The 22386-nt window shown below is 44.5% G+C and overlaps 1 protein-coding gene across 3 annotated transcripts; it reads right to left on the bottom strand.

Annotated features, from left to right (window-relative positions):
* Positions 1-15024, bottom strand: WDR31 (WD repeat domain 31). 3 transcript variants are annotated; one of them, XM_074330855.2, is made up of 11 exons: positions 14869-15024; positions 12226-12321; positions 9690-10759; positions 9101-9233; positions 7512-7586; positions 6685-6829; positions 6481-6581; positions 5227-5294; positions 4111-4252; positions 2532-2694; positions 1-1017 (listed from the first exon to the last, which is right to left on the bottom strand). In XM_074330855.2, the coding sequence occupies exons 3-11, from the start codon at positions 9800-9802 to the stop codon at positions 857-859; spliced, it is 1101 nt and encodes a 366-aa protein (XP_074186956.1). In that variant the 5' UTR covers positions 9803-10759; positions 12226-12321; positions 14869-15024; the 3' UTR covers positions 1-856. The 3 variants fall into 3 exon arrangements, with proteins under 3 accessions (XP_074186956.1, XP_019610200.2, XP_019610201.2); XM_019754641.3 differs by having other exon boundaries at positions 9690-9830; XM_019754642.3 differs by having other exon boundaries at positions 9101-9230; positions 9690-9830.
* Between the last annotated feature and the right edge of the window lie 7362 nt (positions 15025-22386).

Below are 22386 nucleotides of genomic sequence, written 5' to 3'. Positions count from 1 at the left end.
ACAAAGCCAGAGGAAATAACTTTAATAGCTAACAAAATAGATTCAAGCTACAGAGCCCGCTAAAACCATCAGCTCAGGTGTAGGGGGTGAGGGCCAATCAGCTTGTAGTCAACAATTTCAAACTACAGAGAACATGCGCAATCTGAAGAGATAAGGTAATAGCCCCTTGTCAATCACAGGTGTCAATCAAGTGGTCCCACACCTGGAGAGGAACAGCCCATCCCAGATAAGAACTCCCAGGCCCCTGCGAGCCAAGCCTTTTTGAGCCTTCCCTTTGCTCTGGGTCGCTCCAAACCCTTTGGAGTGTACTTTCTCTTCTAATACTGGCCTTGAGTCACTGCTTCCTGCTCGGGCCCACTTTTTGAACTGTATTTTTTCTTCTGATAAACTGCTTTTTCACTACTTTACCTTTGTACCTCGTTCAATTCTTTGGTCAATACGCCAAGAACCTGGACATGGCGCCAACAAGGGCCCACTCTCCGGTAACATTCCTACTCAGACAGAGGCCTATCACACTTAAACCTATAGGTCATGATTTCGAGCCATAAATTTCTGTTTGTTTGTTTGTTTGTTTGTTTGTTTGTTTGTAAGAGCAGTCCCAAAAGCTCACTAAAAATTTCATTTGGATTTAACTTAGAATGAGAACCTTATGCTTAGTCCATGTTTCTAAACTCCACCTGATTTTGAAACACTGGACTTAAATTGATTTCTAACACTGATATACTTTCTAAGTGAACCTAAGCAAGGGACATGAGCCCCACATCACCCTCCCCACAAGATAATAAGGGAAAACACAATGCCACACTGAGAAAGGAGGGGCCATAAGATGATATTATCCAGCAAATGTCTCTTGGCCTCAGAATGCTGCCACTTCCCGCAGCTCCAGTCCTCGGCTGTGGTCCACCCTGAGTAAGTGAATTCCTCTGCGGAAACTTGCACACAATAAGGAGATGGTGTCGCCAACGGCCAGGGAAGTCAAAGGTCCTGATCCATCCAGCGACAAGGTGAACAGGCAGGCTAGAGGAGCAAAGGGTAACCAGGAGCTTAGGCCAAAAGTGCGACATCATGAAACGCAATGTCCTTGTGAGAAATCCACGTAATTAAAGCATGTGCTGTATGCGTCTAACCCGGACGAGAGCGGCAACGCATGCTTCAGAGGAACGTGCACCAGCAGGGGAGTCAGAACTTGGGTCATCCCCAAGACTGCAACTATGGAGAACGGCGTGCGGACCAAACAGGCTGGATACGTGTCACTGGGAAGTATGTTCAGACACTTGGGCCTCGCCAGCAAGGACGTGCTGACAAGGCGCCCTCTGTTACTTCCCCCCAGGACAAAGCAGGACCAGGGCAGAGGACAACAGACAAGGACACTGATCTTCAGCTGCTGGCTACCCCTTGTGCTGCTCTCTTCAAGACAAAAGACAATGTGGGAACCTAAAGGGCAGTCTGGGGGCTGCCAACTGACCCAGTCTCCCTCTATCCGTCTCAGAACTACAGGCACACATCTGGTGGGCAAGGCAGTGCTTCAGACCTTGCTCTCCCTGCTGTTGGGCTTATGATCATTGAATCTAAAAAGCTACTCCCCCACCTCCCACAAGTATTATACCTGGGCAGCTGGGGAAGGCAACGCCAGGTGAGGGTACAGCAGGGCTGCCCTCACTGTGAAAGTTTGGCCTGTGTGCCACTTGACATGATCCCACATCTTTTCTGAGGGAGCTACCATATCCTCCCACGCTGGGAGTTGAGTTTCTGGAAGCTTACTGTAGGAGGGATTTGCTTTGAGATTCTCTAAATGAATGCTATTCCTGTGTCTGGCAGAACCCCATGTCCAGGACAGAAGAGCATGGAGGCAGTGGGGTGCCGGTAAGTCAGCTTTCTGGAAGAAAATACCAACGACCTTTATTCACAGCATTTGCCAAATTTTGTGGTGTAAATACTCCCACTGTCATCGTATTAAATATTCCCAAATATTTAACAATCAGCCAGTAGGAGCTGGATCCAGCACAGTGCATCGAGAACTCTGGGGAGCTGAGTTCCTTAAAACATCTTTTACTCTGGTGCTTTGAAGTATCATGGCCTTACTGTGATCTCAAAGCTTAGCGGCACAGTGAAAACAGGCCAGGGTCTTTCTGAAGCTGTCCTTACTCCCCCTTACCCCACCAAGAGTGGAGGCTCTCATTTTAGTCCTGGAAAAAGGAATTCAAAATGGCAATTCCTGTTCTTTTTCCCAGAAACTTTGAGGCTCACACATTAAAACCTGAGGAGGGGCATCAGGTAGAATGAACATAAAAGCTAAATATATTTGAGCTCTCAGGAGCGAGTCTGTACAACATGGTACCAGCGGTGACATGGGGATAGGTTCTAGCCAGAGGTTAAGCAGAGATTCTGGTATCTTTGTATCCTCTCTTAACCACCAGGGGACTGGACAGTGGCAGGACATGGGTGGCTTTGCTGAGCAATAAAAAGAAAGTTTTAAGGAAGCCTTTAGGACTCCATGTATCTTTGAGAAGCACTAAGAGTGAGCTCCTTACCTCCGGTATCCTGGTTCCAAATCTTCACCTTGCTGTCATGTGATGAGGTAGCAATGACAGGCATCAAAGCCAATGCTCTTGGAAGAAAGACACCGGATGCAACAGTCTGGAAATGCCCCTTATACTCACATATTCTGGTCCGTGTCTGCCTTAGGTCCCACAGCTGCGAAGTAATGACACAGGCTAGCTCGTACATACACATCTCTCCAGCTTCACACATACTTCATTCTGTGATATCCACCTCCCCACCATCTCATGACCCACCTGCTCCCTCTACTTCCCTACTCATGTAGCCACCTCTAATCTTCATCCATCCCGTCCACTCATCCAACCATCCACCCATCCAGTGATTATTTTAAGCATTAACTATGTCTCAAACAACCCTTTAAGGAGTGCCAGAAGGGCTGTTGCCTTTGTCATTACCATCACGGTTAGAGAAGTGAAGCTCCTAGTCCTGCCACATGACGGGATGATACAGCCTACTTTCTATGACAGCTCCAGAGCTGCTTTATATCAGCTTTTGGTATCTGGGTCCTGTGGGGACTCCAGAGCTAGGAGCACCTTCTCATAAGTACATATAGGCACAGACCTTCTGATTTAATGACTAGTCTGCACCTTGGTATATGAAGACTAGAGTCTGCCATAAGGAAGGCGCCAGTCTGCCTGTCCCACTCCTGCTGATACAGATCAGACCACACCTGGAGAATAATGTTCAGGGAGGAGAGCCAACTGAACTGTATCCAAAAAATAACAAAATCAGTAAGCCCCACGTCATCTAAGGAACAGTCGTCGGAACTGGAAATGCTCAGCTTGGAGAAGAGATGCTATATCAACAGCCTGGGATTTAACACCTTGACCTACCACTTCCTAGAGGTGTGGTCTTGTACAAGAGATTTCAAGTTGTCATGCCTCTATTTCCTCATCTGTAAAATGGGAATGATAATGAACTTAAATCACACGGTTGTTTTAAGGAGTAAATGAGATAAATGCATGTAATGTGCTTAGCCCAGTGCCTAGCACATAGTAAATATTTGATAAAATGGGAGCTGTAGTGGTTCTATTTGGATACTAGATTACTCTTTTAATTGGTATTCTACAATTAGGAATCCAAGGTACTTTGGAGGAGCCTCGGCAATCTATCCCAACATGAACTGTAAGGAAAGGTATATGGCAGAGGGATGCAGTGGACCCTCAACCAAGCCTGGAGCTCCAAGCTTCCTAAAGAGCTTGAGCCTCCTTTACTGTGACCACACACACGACAGGAAACAGTTGGTTCTTCAAAGAGTCCTTAGCTTTTCTCAGCTCTGCTGGGAGGAGGGACATTAGCAGGCTGCTTCTGTGACAGCGGCCTTCCTATCTAGACGCTCATCTCATTTCTCTTTCCTGTGGTCAATTCAAAGAGCCCTAGACTAATGTATGTTTCTTGAAAGAAGCATCTGGAATGCAAAGGGTCACTCCCAGCATGTACATGGAATAGGCCTGAGCCATTAGGAGACCTGCCTGTGTCGCCCAGTGCAGGCATGAGGTCAGAGGCAGTTATTTGCTCATTGGCAACCAGACACCTGGAGCCCGCTCTCACCGTGGCTTCACAGCCTTCCCCTCCAAAGCCGTTGCTGCAGGAGATACACTTGTGTCCATCCTCACTGACCTCACAGTAGGTCTGAATGTGTTGCTTTGTGGGAAATATATGAGCCACCTGCAGCCCCCGACTGTCCCATAATCTGAAAGAAATTACAGCAGGAAATGAGTTTGTTGTAAATGTGTTGGAAATACACCTGTAATTGCCTGTGAACAGAAACACCTTGGTTCTTTGCTGCTTTGGCCAATCAGAATAGAAAGTCATGATTTACCTAAAAACAGCAGCATGAACCAGATCAATCTCAGACACTCCTAGGCTGGCAGGAAGTAACCAAATGACATCTGAATTCTTTCTATTTTGAGATCTAGTTAATAGGAATTTAGACCAAGCATCTTAATTGTACAAGTTAATTTGTTAATTTGGTCCTTAGGGATACTGCTTTCAACAGACAAGAGGATATTTCTGTGCCTGATTTTAAAAAGATGTTTTAAGCTACTTATTTTGATACAGAAGCAGTCATCATTCCAGAATCGGATTCAAAAGATTTACAGGCCTTGGCCAACCTGGGCCATGGGGTCCAGTGGAAAGTGTTTTATTTCACCTCGTCTCATTCCTACCATTTTCTAAATAGAATCTCTTCTGAGAGCCAAAGTTTCTAGTCGCATTTTCTAGTCTAACAATGATTTACTCATGTGACCCCCCCTGATGGTGATTCTGACCCTGCTTGCCCAGAGAAGGTGTCACCTGAGGGCTGGGGATTGAGAACATCGGGAGCTGCGCAGGGACAGCAAGTAGAACCAGGCAGCGCTAGTGGTGGGACGAGCAAGTAACTGATCCTGAGGTTAATCTGAACAGTTCATCCAGCAGAGGCGGGCAGAATCAGCTGCTTTGAAACCAATCTGAACAGGGCTTTTTTCCTGGCCCGACTTCCTGGCATTCCGCTTCTACCCAGGTGATCCGTGGGGCCAGATCAGGGAGGCCCCAGCCCCAGCAAGGGGAGAAGGCCCTGGGAAGGGGCACAGCAGTGTAGGGAAGCAGAGTGGGAAGAGAGTGGTGTAAGCATGGGAGCCACAAACCTTCACCAGAAACACCTTCACTGCTGCTCAGTGAGCCCACCTGATGGTTTTATCTTCAGAAGTCTGTAGTATATATGGTTCTCTGGGGACCCAGCACAGGTGCGTGACCTCGAAGAAGCACAATTTCAAAATGTCTCCATACCAAGCCATTCCTCTGCTGGAATTCCTGTAAACTGTGCTAAATACCATCTCTGCACCACTTTTCAAGGATGCTGAACTAGGAAATTTGACTTAGAGGGATTTCATGTTTTGCATATACCCACCAGTCATGTTCTACTTCCATTTCCTAGATTATCAACGCCCATGGTAGCAACTGGGCCAGCTATCAGTACCCAAATGCATGCAGGCACTCTTAGAGTGCCTGAACCCCAAACATGCGGTAGAGAACTGCTGGCTGGTGGCAGCTAAGGGGAGCAGCCCCTGCTCTAAAGTGGGACCACTGAAACCCTAGTCAGAGGCAAGCAGGGTTCAGGAAGTGTTCTTTCTCTTTATCCCTGCAGCCCCCTGCTGGACAGGCATGAAACAGTTTTCAAAACAACCTAAGGTAACAGGATGTTCTTTTGTTCCAGGAACCTCCACAAATAAGGAGGGCATGGGGTAAATACATATTGCCATGGACAGTGGTCTTCAAAATTGGAAAAGATGACTATAACTGACATTGATGACCACTAAAGGAACAGCTACCAGGTCAGGTGATATAATTCACCCCATTTATAAATGAAGACATTGAGATTCTAAGTAACTTTCTCAGCATAACACAGCTAAAATGTGATGGATCCATGATTTGAAACCAGGTATGACTGACCCCAAAGGCTGTGGAGTTTACATATCCGTCTGCTACCAGAAAACACTGGCTTCATAAACAGCAAATTACACAGAAGGCAAACGGCAAACGGGACTACTTCTCTGCATAATTTTATAGAGAGAGAACACAGAGCATAAGCTGGGGGCTCCTGGAGGACAGAGACCGTGTCCCTAGTCATTAACTCTGTTCCTAGCACAGTGTCTGCCCCACAGAGGAAATAGAATAACTATATTTTGAAGGATTAAGTGAGGACACCACTTAAAATTCCAATATAAACTAGTGGAATTGTTCTCTGGCGCAGACCTTAAGAGATCATTGAATCTGATAACCCTGAGAGGCCCAGGTGTGACAAAGGGTTAAGGGTGAGCAGTAATGAGGACCCAGGCCGCTAATGCCTGGTTGTGTGTCTCCTGATCTCTCGCCCAGGCCCTTTCCCTCTCCCCATGCTCCCTTCTGATGCCCTGCTCTGTAGCAAGTTTGAGTTCGTACCAGGTTCCTGGAGACTGACGCTCTCTCCACACACTGTCCAGTCCCCACATCCCACAGAAGCAGGGTGTTGTCCCGAGAGCCAGTGCACAGCTGTGACGAGTCTTTGGAAACAATGGCAGGAAGATGGTCCATCAGATGGACTTGAAACAGGGCTTTTCAGCAAGTACAATGGATGGCGTTGGGAAGAGCTCTGCTGTACTTTACCTGGACTCACAGCCAATCCAGTGACCACCATGGCATGGCCGGAGAACTGCTGCCTTGGTTGTGAAGAACCGTGCAAGTCCCACATCATGACCATCCTGTCCCGAGAGGCGCTGAAGAACTGGTTTGACTTGTGAACACAGGCTATCTGCTCAAGAAAAAAAGCTCCGGTGTGCCTGCTTGACTGGACTTTAAAATGGGAAAAAGACCGGGGGTTAAGTGTGAGAGCCTGATGTTCTAAGTGTGGTTCAAAGTGCACTGCATCTAGCAGGTAAATATCCCATTCCGTGCGGTGGGATCGTAGCCGATGCAGACTTTCATTATGATGGAGTTTGCAGCCAAATTTTTGGTTCATTTAGGTGGACTTCAGAGAGCAGAGTCGTATAAAGTAGCCTTCTCTATCATTTCCTGCAAACTCACTCTACTCTGTAAAGCTATTTAACAAATTAATTTGTAGTTAACTATTGCTGGCTTTTAAAAAATGTCTCCAAGTAGACTAGAAGATTCCTAAACATAGATATTTTGTCATTTTTCTAACTATAGTAAACACACAGTAAGCCTTCAATACATCTCCCTGATGCATTAGGATCAGTCATGGAGAGTTATTCTCTACCACCTGAGTTATTAAGGGCTTAATAACATACCTGTACCAATAGCTAAGTGAATGGTTTGTCTCTGCTCTTCCTGGAGTAGGACTTCACGGTATCAAATAAAGCCCTTGCATTTTTCCTTAAGACTGAATATTCAATCACTCTTACTGTCTGACCCTACTGGATATTCCTTTATTCGGTTACAAATTCCCTCCATGATAATAATCAGCTGACAATTACCTTGGTGACTTCACGTTCATGTCCTCTGAACCTTTTCACCACGTTTCCGGCTTTCCAATCGTAGGCCACAACTGTCTGCAGAGTCATTAGTATATTTTAGTTGAACTAAAATATTTTTGTATATTTTTCTTTAATGAAAACAATAAGCCTTTACTTCATTCTCTACCTAATTTCTCCCTCTCTGTCAAGAGACTTGCATCAAGTACTAGGGTTCTATTGCGCCCCTTCTTGCATACCCCACCCCCCACTTGGAGTCTCTTTGTTTCCTCCTGATTGTTCCTCTGTCTCTTCCCGCCCCTGGGCCACCTCTCTGAGCCTTACTGATGGGTTTGGGATAACACTCCGCAAGGAGAATTGATTCAGCTTGAGGTTCTGGTTGTAGATGCTGAAGGAGAATTCTACATGGGATTAGGTTTTTTTCTCCTAACTATACCGCACTCTTATTTTAGTCATTTTTTTTTTTTTCAGTTTACCATCTTAATTACTTTTGGCTGTACAGTTCATTAGTGTTAGGTATATTCACAGTGTTGTGAAACTCACTGCACTTTTTTTTAATTTCAAAAAACTTCATCCATATCCCATCTACCAGAGAGAACCATTGTTAAAATTTTTTTTCCATCCTTTTTCCAGGTATATACTTTAATATTTTGTTGTAAGCATTTCTCCCCCGAAACAGCATTTCAAAAGCATTCTCTGGCCCAGTCTTGGAGCATGTTAGCACTTGACCTGCATAAATCCTAGTTTCTTAATCTGCAAAATGGAGATGCTAATCCTTGCCCATCTATCTACCCCAGCAGCTGAGGAACATATAAATAAAATTTCATATGTATAAGATGATACGGATTTTAAGATAAAATACTGCCAATAAAGTATGATACCATGCTTTATTATCAATTTGTAGATACATACTGATTTCAGAGGTGTTAAAATGTGAATACATGTGCATCTGAGAATCAGTGAAAGACAGTGTGAGAATGGAATTCGAACATTCTAAAAGGCTATTGAAAATGAGAGTCATTATTTACTACAAAAGAATCAACATTTTTGCTACCAATATCCTAGCTATGAGGGCTATGATAGATCCAAATATGAGTGAGATTCAAAGTGATAGTTGGAGGAAGCACGAAAACAGAGAAGAGAGGAATCACGACGCACACTGAGGTAGAGATTTTGGCAAAGGAGCTGCATAAAAGAAGACTAGAAGGCTCCTTTTACTGACAAATAACTCCTGTGTCTGTACGTAGGTGTAAAAATGGATTGGCTGGAATAACACTTGTCATTTATAAAAAGCATGTAAGTGGCCTGGCATAACGCTAAGGATCTTACCATTTAATCCTCACAACTGTCCTGTGAGGTTGGCATTATTATACCCATTTAATAGATAAGAGACTGAAGTGCAAGAAAATTAAAAGACTTGCCCAAAGTGATTGGAAGTGACAGAGCAGGGACTTAAACCCAGTCTGGCTAACTCTAAGCCCATATTTACACTACTCAGCACTGCCGCCAGAAATGCAAAACCAGCACTTCCTTCCCACACATCTTCCCTTCTCTGCAATAAGTTGGTTCCCGGGAAGTATTGCAAACCCCACCTTATCTTTTCCTCCAGAGACACAAAGGTCTGAGTTCAGAGCAGCAACAACAGAGACGGTATCCACGTGAGCTGGGGTATACTCTTGAAAAGCTTTAGTTTGAATTCTGTCTTCTATAATTCCATCAGGCCTGCTAAAGAGAGGATGGAAAATGAGAGGCCCATGGTATGGGGGTGCACAGTGGAGCAAGGGGAAGAAGAGTGTGAGCGAAGGTAGCAATTCAGGCCAGGCTGAGGAGAAAGATGGAAAAGGAGCAGAGAAAGGAGACCCCCTGACATTGCCAGAAGTGGTGTTATTAACCCAGTAAATGCTCAGAACGGCCAAATCTGATAACGGGGACTCCTGAAGCCAAGAAGCCAGGAGTCTTTGCTCATTTAAAGATCATTCCAAAGATGCAGGACGCCTCTCTGTGTGGCTGCAGACACTAGCTACAAAGTTGACTGTTTCTTAGCCAGAAAAAAAAAAGACCAAACTACCAGTAACTGTTCAGGGAAGGTCATCAATACTTGCTCTGGGCCTTCTCTTTCTTTAGTGGAGAATTTCAGTGGGGCATGGTAACACTTGGGATCCCAAGGTAGGACTGTGGTACCTGTATTTATAAGTGCTGTGTTTCAGTTTGCTTTGCAGTTTCCCCATCACAGCATAGAACCGACACAAAACCTGAGGAGGAGCTCGTTTCAGATGGCACCTGAGTAGCAGCATACCTTGTGGCCGCTGAAAGCTGTGTTCCCTGTTCAGTAAAAAGAATACAAACTGTTCATTTTGTTAGGCACAATGATGGTAGTATGGTATGGGGTTCAGAGGAGCCACCCCAAGATGTGCCTCAGTGGTATGCAGATTACTCCAAGCAAAAGGCAACTTCAGCTGCAGGTTCAAGAGAAACTTCTGCCCCTCCCTTTAACTACCTAGAAGAACTTGAATTAGAGGTCTTGCTTACGAGAGATTATCAGAGATAGCTTCTTCTTATCTACCTATAGGGCAGGGCAAATTTCTATTTACCAAGTATCTGCTTTTCTTATCATCCTGCAATGAGCCTTTGAAACCCCCAAGGCACCTTACTTCATTCCTAGTTCAGGATGTCTCATATACCTCAATCCTCCTTTCCATTTCTGAACCTCTCTGAACCTTTCCGCATGTGGGCTCTCTGACTCTCATGTATAAGGGGCTCCCATACAGATGTATGTATTAAATTTGGTTATTTTCTCTTGCTAATTGGCCGCATGTCTATTTGATTATTAAACCAGCCCAAAAAACCTTGAGGTTAAAGGAAAGTTTGTTCCTCCCCAACAATGGTCATGTAAAAACATATCCTTTTTTGGAAAAAGACTAATTGCACACATCTGCTTTTCCTCTTCCCTTTCTCACTCTTATGGCCCTGGGAATGCACCCTACAATAAAGCATTAGCAGATAAACAAAAACAAAACTAATACAAAAGCTCTGTGAGGTGGCCAATAATTTTTAAGAGTGAAAGGCAGTCCTGAGGCTAAAAAGTTTGAGAACCACTGACCCAGAACTGAAATAATGTCAATAATGCATGATACACTATATAAGAACACAAAGAGGGAGTGGCCAGTTAGTTCAGTTGGTTAGAGCGTGGCGCTGATAACACCAGGGTTGCCAGTTTGATCCCCGCATGGGCCACTGTGAGCTGCACAATCCTTTAAAAAAAAAAAAAAAAGTAATAACACAAAGAGTTTTTAAATGTTTTCCAGATTTATTTATGTTGTCCCAAACAATTAACACGGCTATAACTAAAGAGAAAGACAGATGCTCATCCATACTCTCATTCAGGAAACACCTCCTAAGCACCTAATTTGTACTGGTTAAACAGAGACAGAAAAAAGAGACACCGGAAGATGTAGCCAATGTGGACATCTGCTGGGACTAAAGTTATGTGATAGGGGCTAACGTCTGCTACTCTGTGTCCTCTGCAACTAGCTGTTCCCTGAGATGCCAGAGAGTAGAGGGAAATAACTGGGGACGTGGGAGTAATCAGTCCCCGTCTCTTCTGGGGTTCTGCTTAAAGAAGTTCTAGGCAATGAGTTTCTTATGGGCATGACCAGCCTAGTTCTAGAAAGAACAGTCTACAGGGAGAACAGCAGCTAAAACTCACCAACTACCATGTTTCCCCAAAAACAAGGCCTACCCCAAAGATAAGCCCCAGTTAAGATCGTCATCCAGATGGATGCATTTAGTACACTATGACGATGTTCCAGAAGATGACATGACTGTATTTGAATAAATGTAGATTGCTGTACATGAAAAAATAAGACATCCCCTGAAAATACGCCCTAATGCATCTTTTGGAGCAAAAATTGTTATGAGACCAGGTCTTATTTTCGAGGAAATATGGTACAAGACCTGGTCTTATTTCTGGGGAAACACGGTATTCTCAGTCATATCATTACCATTAACAAATAGAGTTTTCCAGAAGAATTTCAGCCTACCTAATGAGGAGTTGCCAGAACTGACGACCTGCCAAGAACAGGTAACCAGTACAGAAGTGCAGCGCAATGGAAGGAATACTGTGATTGGCATCAAGAGCCCTGGGCTCTGGCCCCAGCTCTGCCTCATCTCACTGTGTGTCCTTGAGTTCCTCCATTCCCCACTCCGCTCCTCAGCGTCCCCATCGATAAAATGTGACTTCAGATTAACGGTTTTTAGTAGACTATGTTCTCTCTAAGAGTAAGGACTCTATCATATTCATCTTTGTACCTCAAGTGGCTTGCACAGTGTGACAAAACATTTGCTGTGACGTAGTGACTCTAACGTCCCTTCTAGTTCAGACATTCTAGGATTCTCTATAATAAGCACCAGATGTGCGGACAGGAAAAATTCCAGGATAGTCTGCAAATAGCTTGGAATGTTGTATTGTTTGTAGACAAACAGCGGTTGCAGGGTGTTCCATCTGCCAGCCTAACCCATTGGATTCAACACTGTCATCAAACTAAGGACAAATGCCATCCATAGATCTAGGTCACTGGAAACTGCAGATGCTATAAATGGATTCGCTCTGCTAAAAACTGATGAGATTCTTAGCTGGTATCTTCAGAGAGCCATACTTCCCCCTTGAACAATATTCATGAGACATTCTAATGAAAAAATGACTTTTAGAATAACTTACCCCCAAACCAATAGGATCTTCTTGGTGAACTGCTGTATTCAATGCTTTGTAATGTTTATCCTTTGCAAAATAGTTCAGGCAGCCACTTCCTAATCTCTGTAATTAGTGAAAAGATGCTTAAATTAATCTCTTTTCAGTCTAAAAATATGTTTGCAATGAAAAATTTACAAGATAAATAACAGACCTTATTAACTAAAGACTAAGTGTAGTAGTTTTCCCTCACAAAGAGATATCTTAGAAAATTCCAAAATTTTATAACTTGCATATTTCAATAATTAGGGAAACTATACCATGTTAATTATACATCTGTTTTTAAACATGCAAAATAGAATATGTTTAAATGCATCACTAAATATTTTTATTTTATTCATAGTACTTCTGTTAAAAAATCCTCAGACATGACTTCTTACTTCAGAGCTTACCGTTGTTGTGAGAAAGACAATTTCCCCTGCTTAAAATAATATTTTAATATGTATGAATCATAGAATTTGAGATGGAAGAACTTTTCAAAATCACATATCAAATCTGGAGAATAAGGACAGAAACACCATGTACTCAAAATTTAACTAGGTAGTCCTCTTGACTTCTAGTCCAGAATTTCCATTACAAACGTCCACAAAGAAGAAACCAGTTTTATTGCCTTTTAACAACTCTATTTCAAGAATTCAAATAAATAAATTCTAATAATTGACCGACAGTATAGCTTATTCTAGAATTAAGAGCAGCACAGAATAATCAGAATAACATTTGACTAAGTGCATTGGCATTGTTAGTAGGGCTAGGTCTGAATTACAATTCTATAGTGGCGTTGGGCAAGTTGTTGAACCTCTCGAAGTCTCAGTTTCCTATGTGTAAAATAGGATAATAACTTTATAATTAGGCTTCTGTGAAGATTAAAAATAGCACTTAAGATGTGCCAAGGACTATTTTAAGTGCTTTATGTTTATTAATTCATTTAATCTATTCCATAGCCTCTAAAATAGTCACTATTCTCATTTTGCAGATGAGAAGAGTGAGGCACAGAGATGTTAAATAACTTCCCCAAGTTTATAAATAAGTTGCAAATAAAGTGGCAGGGCTGAAACTGGAACCCAGGCAGTCTGATAGCAGAGGCCTTGCTCTTGGCCAGCATACTATACTGCATCTCTACAAAAGGTAGTGTATATAAAGCCCTCGGTTCAACCTGGCAAACAGTTGATAGTGAATGATGGTTACTAACATGATTGCTAGATTAACAGTGATTGCAATATTGAAAGTAGCAATTTCACCCTTATTACTACTGGTCTTAACACACATATATTAAACATACGTAACAAATACACACAGAGAAAATACACAAACAGATATATGAGAATGGAGAAGACATTAAACTGAAGCCAATTTTGTCCTGACCAGAGTGATTGATTACACTAAGGCTAAGAATTTATTATATTGTATACCAAGGCAATTTAAAAATCTCGTGAACAAAGTACATGTACTTCGATAACGTCCATGTTGTAATTTATTATGGGTTAACTAAGCTAAGAAATGAAAATACTATTCAGTTATCTTCCACTGTTTATATTGTGAACATGTAATATACTTGAGAGGAGGGAATAATATATAGTGTCTTGTTCATTTTTTTATCTGTGCTTTAAGCATAGCCTCAGAATGGATGCAAAGGAAATATCTGTTGAATGGATGAATAAATGAATGAATGGCATACTAAGGTGAGGAGTCTCCTCAACAAGAAGCTTTTTAAGGAACCAACAATATAGGTAAGAGTCCTTGAAAACTGCTCAACAGCAAATCCTTCATGGAGCAGTTACCCTGCCCCATCCAATTTCAGGCCTGGAAAGGATGGAGAGAACTTGCGAAAACCATAAAGTCAATTATGGCTCTGAATGTCCTTGTTGGTTCCTAATGAAACTGGGTCTAAATCTGAATCCCAGGATCCATTTCTGCCCCAATTTGCTTTCCAAAGACCTCGAGATACCCAATATCACCCTAAACATAACTCAGAGAATTCTCTTTTAACTTTCCAGTGTCGGATTCCCTGATATATTTCAGCACACATCCAACTATTATTTTCCATGAAGAAACCGGGACTCAGAGTTGTGCTGCTAAAGATCACACAGACGCAGAGCTGGGGAACCGGACCTTATTTCCCTGGTCTCTTGGTCCATTGTTTATGTAAATGCTTATTTCACATTGCAACCCCTCTCCCCATATCTCCCTCTGCACACTTTTAACCCACACTCTGGGAGACCAAGGCATATAACTAAAACTCAAACACAAAATCACGGTAGAAGCACCTAGGAGATGATCTGATTCAACCCTCTAATAGTACAGATAGGTGAAACCAAGGCCCAGAGAATAATAAGGTCTGTCCAGAGTCATACAGGGAGTCATCAGTACCAGGCCAGAATCCCAACGTTGCCACAAGTTTTTCCTTTGTGGTTCTTCAGATCACAAACGCCCCTCGCCCTGTCCATGAGGACCGCCAAAGCTTATGTTTGATGTGTGTTGGGGGGGTGGGCGACCAAGATGGGAATCTAGCGCGACCCAACCCAAGGCTGGCCTTCGGAACTCCTCGCTTGGACCGCGAGGACTCTAACTTTCCCGCCCGCCCGCTGAGTCCCTCCTCCCCGTCGGGCTCCATACCCATCCGCAGGCTGCCCAGCCCGAAGCCGAGGCCGGCGGGATCGCGGAGCCGCGGGGCGTCCGCTGCCTCTGCGCTCCACAGCCTCCTTTGCCTCTGCCCCTAGCAACGAGGCGCGCGTCGCTAGCGTGGGAGTCTCGGCGAAAAGCCTCCGGGCGCCCCCGCCTGCTGCGAAACCTTCGTTCCGCTCTCCTGACGTCTGCCAGGGGCCGAGATGAGAGCGCCTCGCCCTGCTTCTTGTTAATATTTCCTTGATGAGGTTCCAGAGAAGAGGGCAGATGTTCTCAAGACCACGCTGCCAGAGAATCTATATAATGAAAGGAAGCGGGTACCACCGTAATAGTCACGGAAAAAACAACAAATGTCACCTTTTAAATTGTTATTCGCCCAGATAAAGGTGTTGCTTTATTTCTTTGAAGTTTTCCCTGGTTCCACCCAGGCAGAGAGCCCTCCTTTGGACCCTTCCCCAGAGCCCCCATTCCCCTATTCCTTTCATCAAACAGCCACCACCATAGAATTTTAATACCCTTTTGCGATCCAATGCAAAGACAGTTCTGGAAACTAACAGCAGCTACCAAAGAAACTTTTTGCAGTTTCAGTCACATTGCTTCCAGACTAGAGTCCATTCATCTCTGTAGTCCTAGTGCATAGCACAGGACCTGGTGTACAGTAGGGGCTTGTTGAGTGTTTGTTGAGTGAATGAGTGAATGAATGAATGAATGAATGAATGAATGAATACAGGGATCTTAGCCAACACTTCTTTTGCACCCTAGTTGCTGACTCCTACAGGGCTGATCTCCCAGCAGAACTGCCTTCAAGGAAAACTTTTGAAATTTCTGAAAGTTAGGTGCCTCTGGGAACAAGGGTAAGGGTGGTGAGGGAAATTTACCTTCACAGAATACCAAGGCTGGTGATTGGGTCTCTCTTCCAACCCAGAGAAGGAGTCCTCTTCACAGCATCCCTGACCGGGTTCCTCTAAGCCCTCCTTGACACTCCCTTGGTGATGATGCATTCATTACTCTCTGAGTCAGTGGCCTGTTGTTAGACTTCCTCCTGCCAGGCGCTGGGATCTACCCCCGTACCACTTGCAACACTGACCTTAGTTCAGAGCTGAGGGCTCTCCCTACAAACTTAGTCCCTCTTCCCCATAACAGCCTGGCAACCTTCAACCAAGAGAGACTGATTGCCCTAGCACTGGGCTAGGCTCAGTGCAGCTACCAAGTTGACTTACCAGACCCCTGCTCTCAAGAGGCTTTAGCTCTGGGGATGTAGCCCCCCTGGAAGATGCTTTAGGCTTTAGGCACCTGAGACTTCCAAACTTAGGTATCTCTACCCAGACTTTTCCCAGACCTGTATATCCACCTGCTTCCTGCCCGTCTCCACCGGAATGTGTGAAAACACCTCATCCTTGACATGACTCACACTGGAAACATTTTCCCCCAAAACCTGTTCTTCCTCTTTTCTTTCTGAGTTTGGGGCACTACCATTCACCAATCACCCACGCCAAGGATCTCAGAGTCATTTGTAACTTCACCGTCTCTTCCTTGTTCCAGAACAATCCCCAAAACTTCTCAATTTTGCCTCCTAAATATCCTAAAAATAACAATCTGTCCATTTGTCTTTACCCACCACTTCGGTTCAGGCCAACACCATCCCAGGGATGATAGATTAAAAATAGCCACATATTCTTTGTAGCTTCTCACATCAGAGGTGGTCTTGTAACTTGTTTTGACCAACAGAATGTGGTGGAAGTAACATTGTGCTACTTCTGAGTTTAAGCCTCAAAAGGCCTTGTAGTTTCTGCTCTCATTTTCTTGGAACAGTGCCACCATGGGAAGGAGCCCAGAATCTCCTCTTTAAGACATAACCCATCCAATAGCTAGCACCATGTGCCAGACATGTGAGACGATTTCAGACTGTCCAGCCCTAGTTGAGCTGTCAGATGACTGCAACCACCATGTAACCACCAGAAAAACAGCCCAGCTGAACCCAGCCCGATTTGCCAACCCTCAGAATTGTGAGCAAATAAATAGTTGTTATTTTAAGCCATTAAGTTTTGGGGTGGCTTGTTTTGCACAATAGATAATAACTGATTTCCAAGGTGAAGTCCAGATTCCTTTGTTAGGTCTATAGGGCTGGGTCTAGATCTTTAGCCTCATCTTCCATCTCTGCTACACTGTATGCTTCAATGGTCTAAACTACATGCAGCTTCCTGGCTCATTTTGCTGTTACCTTTGAATCCTTGCACGTGGTGTTGTCTCTTCACAGAACATCTCCTTATATCCCCATCACCTATCTTTGTCTGGATAACTGTTTATCCTTAGCTCAGAGACCATCTTCCTCTCTACACTCAAGTCTTCCCTAACCATTTCTCTCCTCCTCCAGACTGAGTTAACTATCTTTCCTTTGTGCTTCCAAAGCCCCCACACATTCCCCAACATAGCGTGATTTTTCATTAACTTGTCTCTCCCACTTGCCTGTGAGCTCCATGTGGGCAGCGACCGAGTCTTATTTACACCTGTGTTTACTGCTGGTGTTTAACACAGGGTCTAACAGCCCTGCAATAGAACAATCTACATATATCTGTGCTGTCCGATATGCTAGCCCTGAGCCACACGTGGCTATTGAACACCTGAAATGTGGCTAGTGCAACTGAAGAACGGAATTTTAAATTGTATTTAATTTTAATTTTAAATTTTAGTACCCACATGTGGCTAGTGGCTCTGGTATTGGGCAGCACACACAGGTCTAGAACATAGTAGATGATCACTGAGTGTTTTTAATAAAGAATGAAAGGGGAAGACAGTTGTGGACAACTAACTGGGACAAAAGATAGACTGCTATGGGTGTAGGCAACATAGTTTCATGCACCCCTTCCTTCTGTGTCACCTTTCATCCCCTCAACCTGACATGACCTTGAATTCTGCCTTATACAAATATAGCCCTAGTTCACGGCTCTTTACTGCCTGAATTGCTTATTCTCTCCTGGACTTGCCCAGTTTAATGTTATCCCTTCTCTGAAGTGTGCTGGTCCTCTGGAGATGAGATCTGGTCTCACTAGTCTGTTCTGGTTTGGCTGGAGTAAAAAGGATTCTCTGCTTGGGGGCCTGGACTTCATCACACGGGACCCATGTGGTCTGAGTTTGTCTGCACTGGCAGGCCACCAAGTTCCTCTTAAAGGTGACAGTTAAAGCTGTTGTGCTGTGAAAACGTCACAACAGAAAAGAAGCCACAGCATTGACAGTCTTCTTGCCACTCCTGGAAACCTTGCAAACCCCAGTCAGATGACTTCCAGCCCTAACATCGGAGACAGTGGTTGGATCAGGGACTGAGGAGGAAGGAGGCATGGGGACGGGGTGAGGCGGGGCCAGCCCAGTGGTTGACCGGGGGCCTACCAGGCAGCAGACAAGGGCTGGCTGGGTCTGTGGTTGAAGAGCAGGCCTGAATGATAGTAAAGGCCAGGGAAGAACAGTTCTTTCCAATAGACTTTCCCAAAAGCTCACTACCAAAAAGGTTAAAAAAAAAAAGTCCAAATCCAAAGGTCATAAACGAGCAAGTGAAAAAGCAGATTACAGAGCAAAATGTACAGATAATCTCAATTTTATAAAAATAAATACATTCCCACTTATGTCATAAGTAAGGGGATAATGAATAATTTCCCATGTGTGAGGGTGTGTAACTATACCTGTAGCACTTTTCCAGAATGTAAATTGTCTATGGTTCTTTGGGGAGGAGGGAGTAGAGTTCATGGCATACAGAGACATTTTGCCCTCGCTGACCCATCTAGAAAGCTCCTTCCTCAGATGTTCTCAGGCATGCTTGCTCTCTTTACTCAGGGCACAGTTCCAGTCAGTGCCACTCGTGCAAGAGACTTCCTAGATCATCCTTTCTAGATTAGCACCATCCAGCTCTCTTTCCTATAATGCCTGAGTCTTTTTTTTTTTTGTAGCATTTATCACTTACCGACATTATATTACATTTCCATTTGTTTTATTTGTCCAGAAGAGTAGACTTTGTTCTTTACGGTTATATCCTCAGTGTCTTAAATACAGCTTGACACCTGGGTAGGTGCTCAATAAATCTATTGAATGACTAAAATGTAACAAAGGTGTTCATTCTTTTCTGTCCCCAGCTCAGTGTGTCATGACTATGCAAGCCCTAAAGTTCAAGTATAGCTCTTCTCTCTCCCACCAATGCTCTAAAGGTCACCTTAGAGCAGCAGCTTTCAATCTTTTTTGACCATGACCCTCAGTAAGAAATATGCAATCCCCAGTGCTCGTATATGTACATGTATATGTACCATATTTAACCGAAACAACAACAAAAAACCCTTACAATGAGCAATGTCTCCTATTTTTTCTTTTCTTTCTTTTTTCCCTATCTTTTTTCTTCCTTCCTTCCTTCCTTCCTTCCTTCCTTCCTTCCTTCCTCCCTCCCTCCCTCCCTCCCTCCCTCCCTCCCTCCCTCCCTCCCTCCCTCTCTCTCTCTCTCTCTCTCTCTCTCTCTCTCTCTCTCTCTCTCTCGCCCTCCCTCCCTCTCTCTCCCTCCCTCCTTCCCTTCCTTCCTTCCTTTTCTTTTTCTCTCTTTCTCTCTCTCTCTCTGTCTCTCCCTCCCTCTTTCCCTTCCTTCCTTCCTTCCTTCCTTCCTTCCTTCCTTCCTTCCTTCCTTCTTTCCTTCCTTCCTTCCTTCCTTCACCCCTTGAATTAATTTGCCACCTACTAACGTGTGGTCACTGTCTTAGAGCAATGTTTGTACTAGTCAGAGGGCTCATTCGCATCCTAGTCTGTGCCACTGCTACACATGTGGATTCCTGGCTCCACCCCAGACTCGGTGAAAGAGAATCTTACTGGAAAGTCTGCCTGCTTCACAACCCTACCACCCCAGGTGATTCTGAAGCCTGATAAAGCTTGAGAGCCACCACAGGGGGTTTATGAGTGTCCTGAGGCCTCACGTGGGGACACTGTGTCAGGCAGGGCCTGATGCACATTAAGGGAAGGGGCTGATTTTCCAGTTCCAGTCTAACTCAGCCCCTGAATGGTGGAACAGATGATCCCAATTTTATAAAAGCAAATCTATTCCCACCTAAGCCCATTACACTTTCTAGTCCCTCTGCCTGGAAGGACTTCTGGTGATTTTACTGTTTTCCTCACTTGAGCCCTCCTAGGGCCCCTGATTGCTCCAGGGCCACACCCAATGAAAAGAGGCCTCACTTTCCCCAAGGACCTTAACCCCTTCATCCACTCCCTGCCCTTCGTAGTCTCTTTTCCTTTCACACAAAAATCACCGCCTTTTGTTTTCTTTGTTCTTACCATAAGAGCTAAATAGTCTTTCCCACCCTCGGACCTTAGAACAAAAAATACTAACCACAATCTCTAATTATGGTGGCTCATTTCCTTCCCCACCCCTAGAAGAGGGTACATGCTGTTATGAGGTCTTCATCCTCCCATTAGGATTGCACTAGAAACTTCTTTTGATGCCAGGAATGCTGCACTTTCCCCCACCAAAGAACCTCAAACAATTTACATTCTGAAAACCTGCTACACGCATATTTACTGATCCTCACTTGTACAATAAAACATTTATTAGCTCCTAAGTGTATGCCTGTGGGGACAGAGCCAGGAGTGCAGTTTCCAGGCTCTCGGCCTCACGTGGAAAGGGGCTGGCTCAGGTAGTAAATGGCCATCAACTGTGATTGGATGGCCACCAGCTGTGGCTAGTTGGCTGTCAGCTGTAACCAGTGAGCCATTGACCACTAATATAATTGCCGTGGCTACGCTAGCAGGAAAAATGGGGGCTAGCAAGAAGATGGTGGCTGAGCCTGCAAGCGACGCAGTGAGGGTTGTGAACAGTGTGGCTCCTGCCTCCTGTGTCTCCAACCCAGCCGCCAGTGAGACTATAGTGGTATGACTCCTCTACCTATGGCTCCGTGGGTGTTCCTTTTTGGCCTCACCATATCCTGCATTCTTATGTGGGGAGCGGGAGCAGAGACCCCGCAGGCTTCCCTGCACGACACCGCCCTGCACGACACATGGCGCAGCGAGCAGGGTCTCCCGCACGACAATGCCATACACCCAAGCTGACAAGATCTCATTTAATTCTTGAACCAGATAATAGTATAATAGATATATACTATTATCACCCCCATTTTAGAGATGAGGAAACTAAGGCACAGTGGGACTAAATAATCTGACCAAGTTCCCATAGCTGTAAGTGGCACAGCTCTGGATCTATTAGCTGTCTTTACCCTCAAGGGCCAAAGCAGTAGGGGCTGAGAGAAGGGAAGGGTTCTCTTCCGGTTGTGTAGTGACGTCTTAGAGACACCTCAGAGGAGAGGTAGGTGCTTGAGCCCCAACATGCCGCAGGATGTAGTGATGTTTCTCTTTCTGATTTGGCTTTCACAAGCGTCCAGCTCTGATGAACTCAGAATTCCCTCTGACACTCTCCCTTTGGCTGAGTTCTTTTCTCAGCCTTCTGCCAAGACCTCCTAAAATGGAGTTTGGGGGTTGAGAAGCAGTGCTCTTCTTGTGTGCCCAGGGCGGCTGGACTGGAGCCCCAGGACAGGGTTCAATTTGGGCTTACTGATTTATCTGATCCTAAGAAAAAAACCCCAAGACAGGTCAGGTACATATTAGCAGTGGTTTCTTTTTTTTTTTTTTTTTTTTCCTGGGGATGAGTGTTTCATCCACGTGCTTATATGCATAGCCTATCTTCTTCAATAAACATGCATTTTTTTTCAATACTAGTTTAAAATTTTTTCAGATTAAGAAAATTTGGATGTAAATATTTTGGGGGGAAATCAGCCTAACACAGATGTTCTTCATTGGACATTAATACACAATTAAAAATGATTAACCATTAACCATAAGTCATACTGTCTGGTTCCAATCTCATTCCTACTAGTTAGTAACTGTGACCCCTGGCAAGTTACTTAAACTCCATAAAAATCGGAATCACGGTACTTGCCTTGGACTATTAGCGTACGCTTAGCCGCTTAGAAGTTGCAGCCGCTGTCCGTGCTCCAGGTACTGTTTTAGGTGTTGTAACTCATTTAATCCTCAGCACAAGTCTGTGAGGTAGGCACCCTGCTTATCCCCCTTTCACAGCTGAGGCCCTGGAGGGTATTTAGCCGGTGGGCAGTAATATGGGACTTGAGCCCAGACAGTCTGATACCAGCACCTACCTTTAAAGCTAGTACTTGTTTAAAGTTGCCTCTCAAAAAAAGGCTGTTATATTCCATGATAGAACACTTATAAAGCGCTTAGCAAAAGTCTGGTACTTACAAGTGCTCAATTAAGTTTCCTATGGTTACATGAATACTTGGTGTTTCATGGTTGTTATAAATCAAACACATATAACGCAATTTAATTCAGAAAAAGAGAAATCAAAAGGCTGCCGAAGCCGGGGGGATGTGAGCCGGGGTCGGGTCGAGGGTGCTGGGCGCGCGGCCACAGAGCGGCGAGAGCTGGTTGGGAGGAAGCGCGGCAGCCGCGCGCGCGGACGCCCGTTTGGGCCGGGGGGCG

Source organism: Rhinolophus sinicus, chromosome 16 (genome assembly GCF_057876585.1).
Source record: "Rhinolophus sinicus isolate RSI-liver-muscle chromosome 16, RSI-T2T, whole genome shotgun sequence".
In the NCBI taxonomy this organism is placed as follows: Eukaryota; Metazoa; Chordata; class Mammalia; order Chiroptera; family Rhinolophidae; genus Rhinolophus; species Rhinolophus sinicus.
The sequence above is the reverse complement of the archived record's forward strand: the minus strand, read 5'-3'. Positions and strand labels throughout refer to the sequence as shown.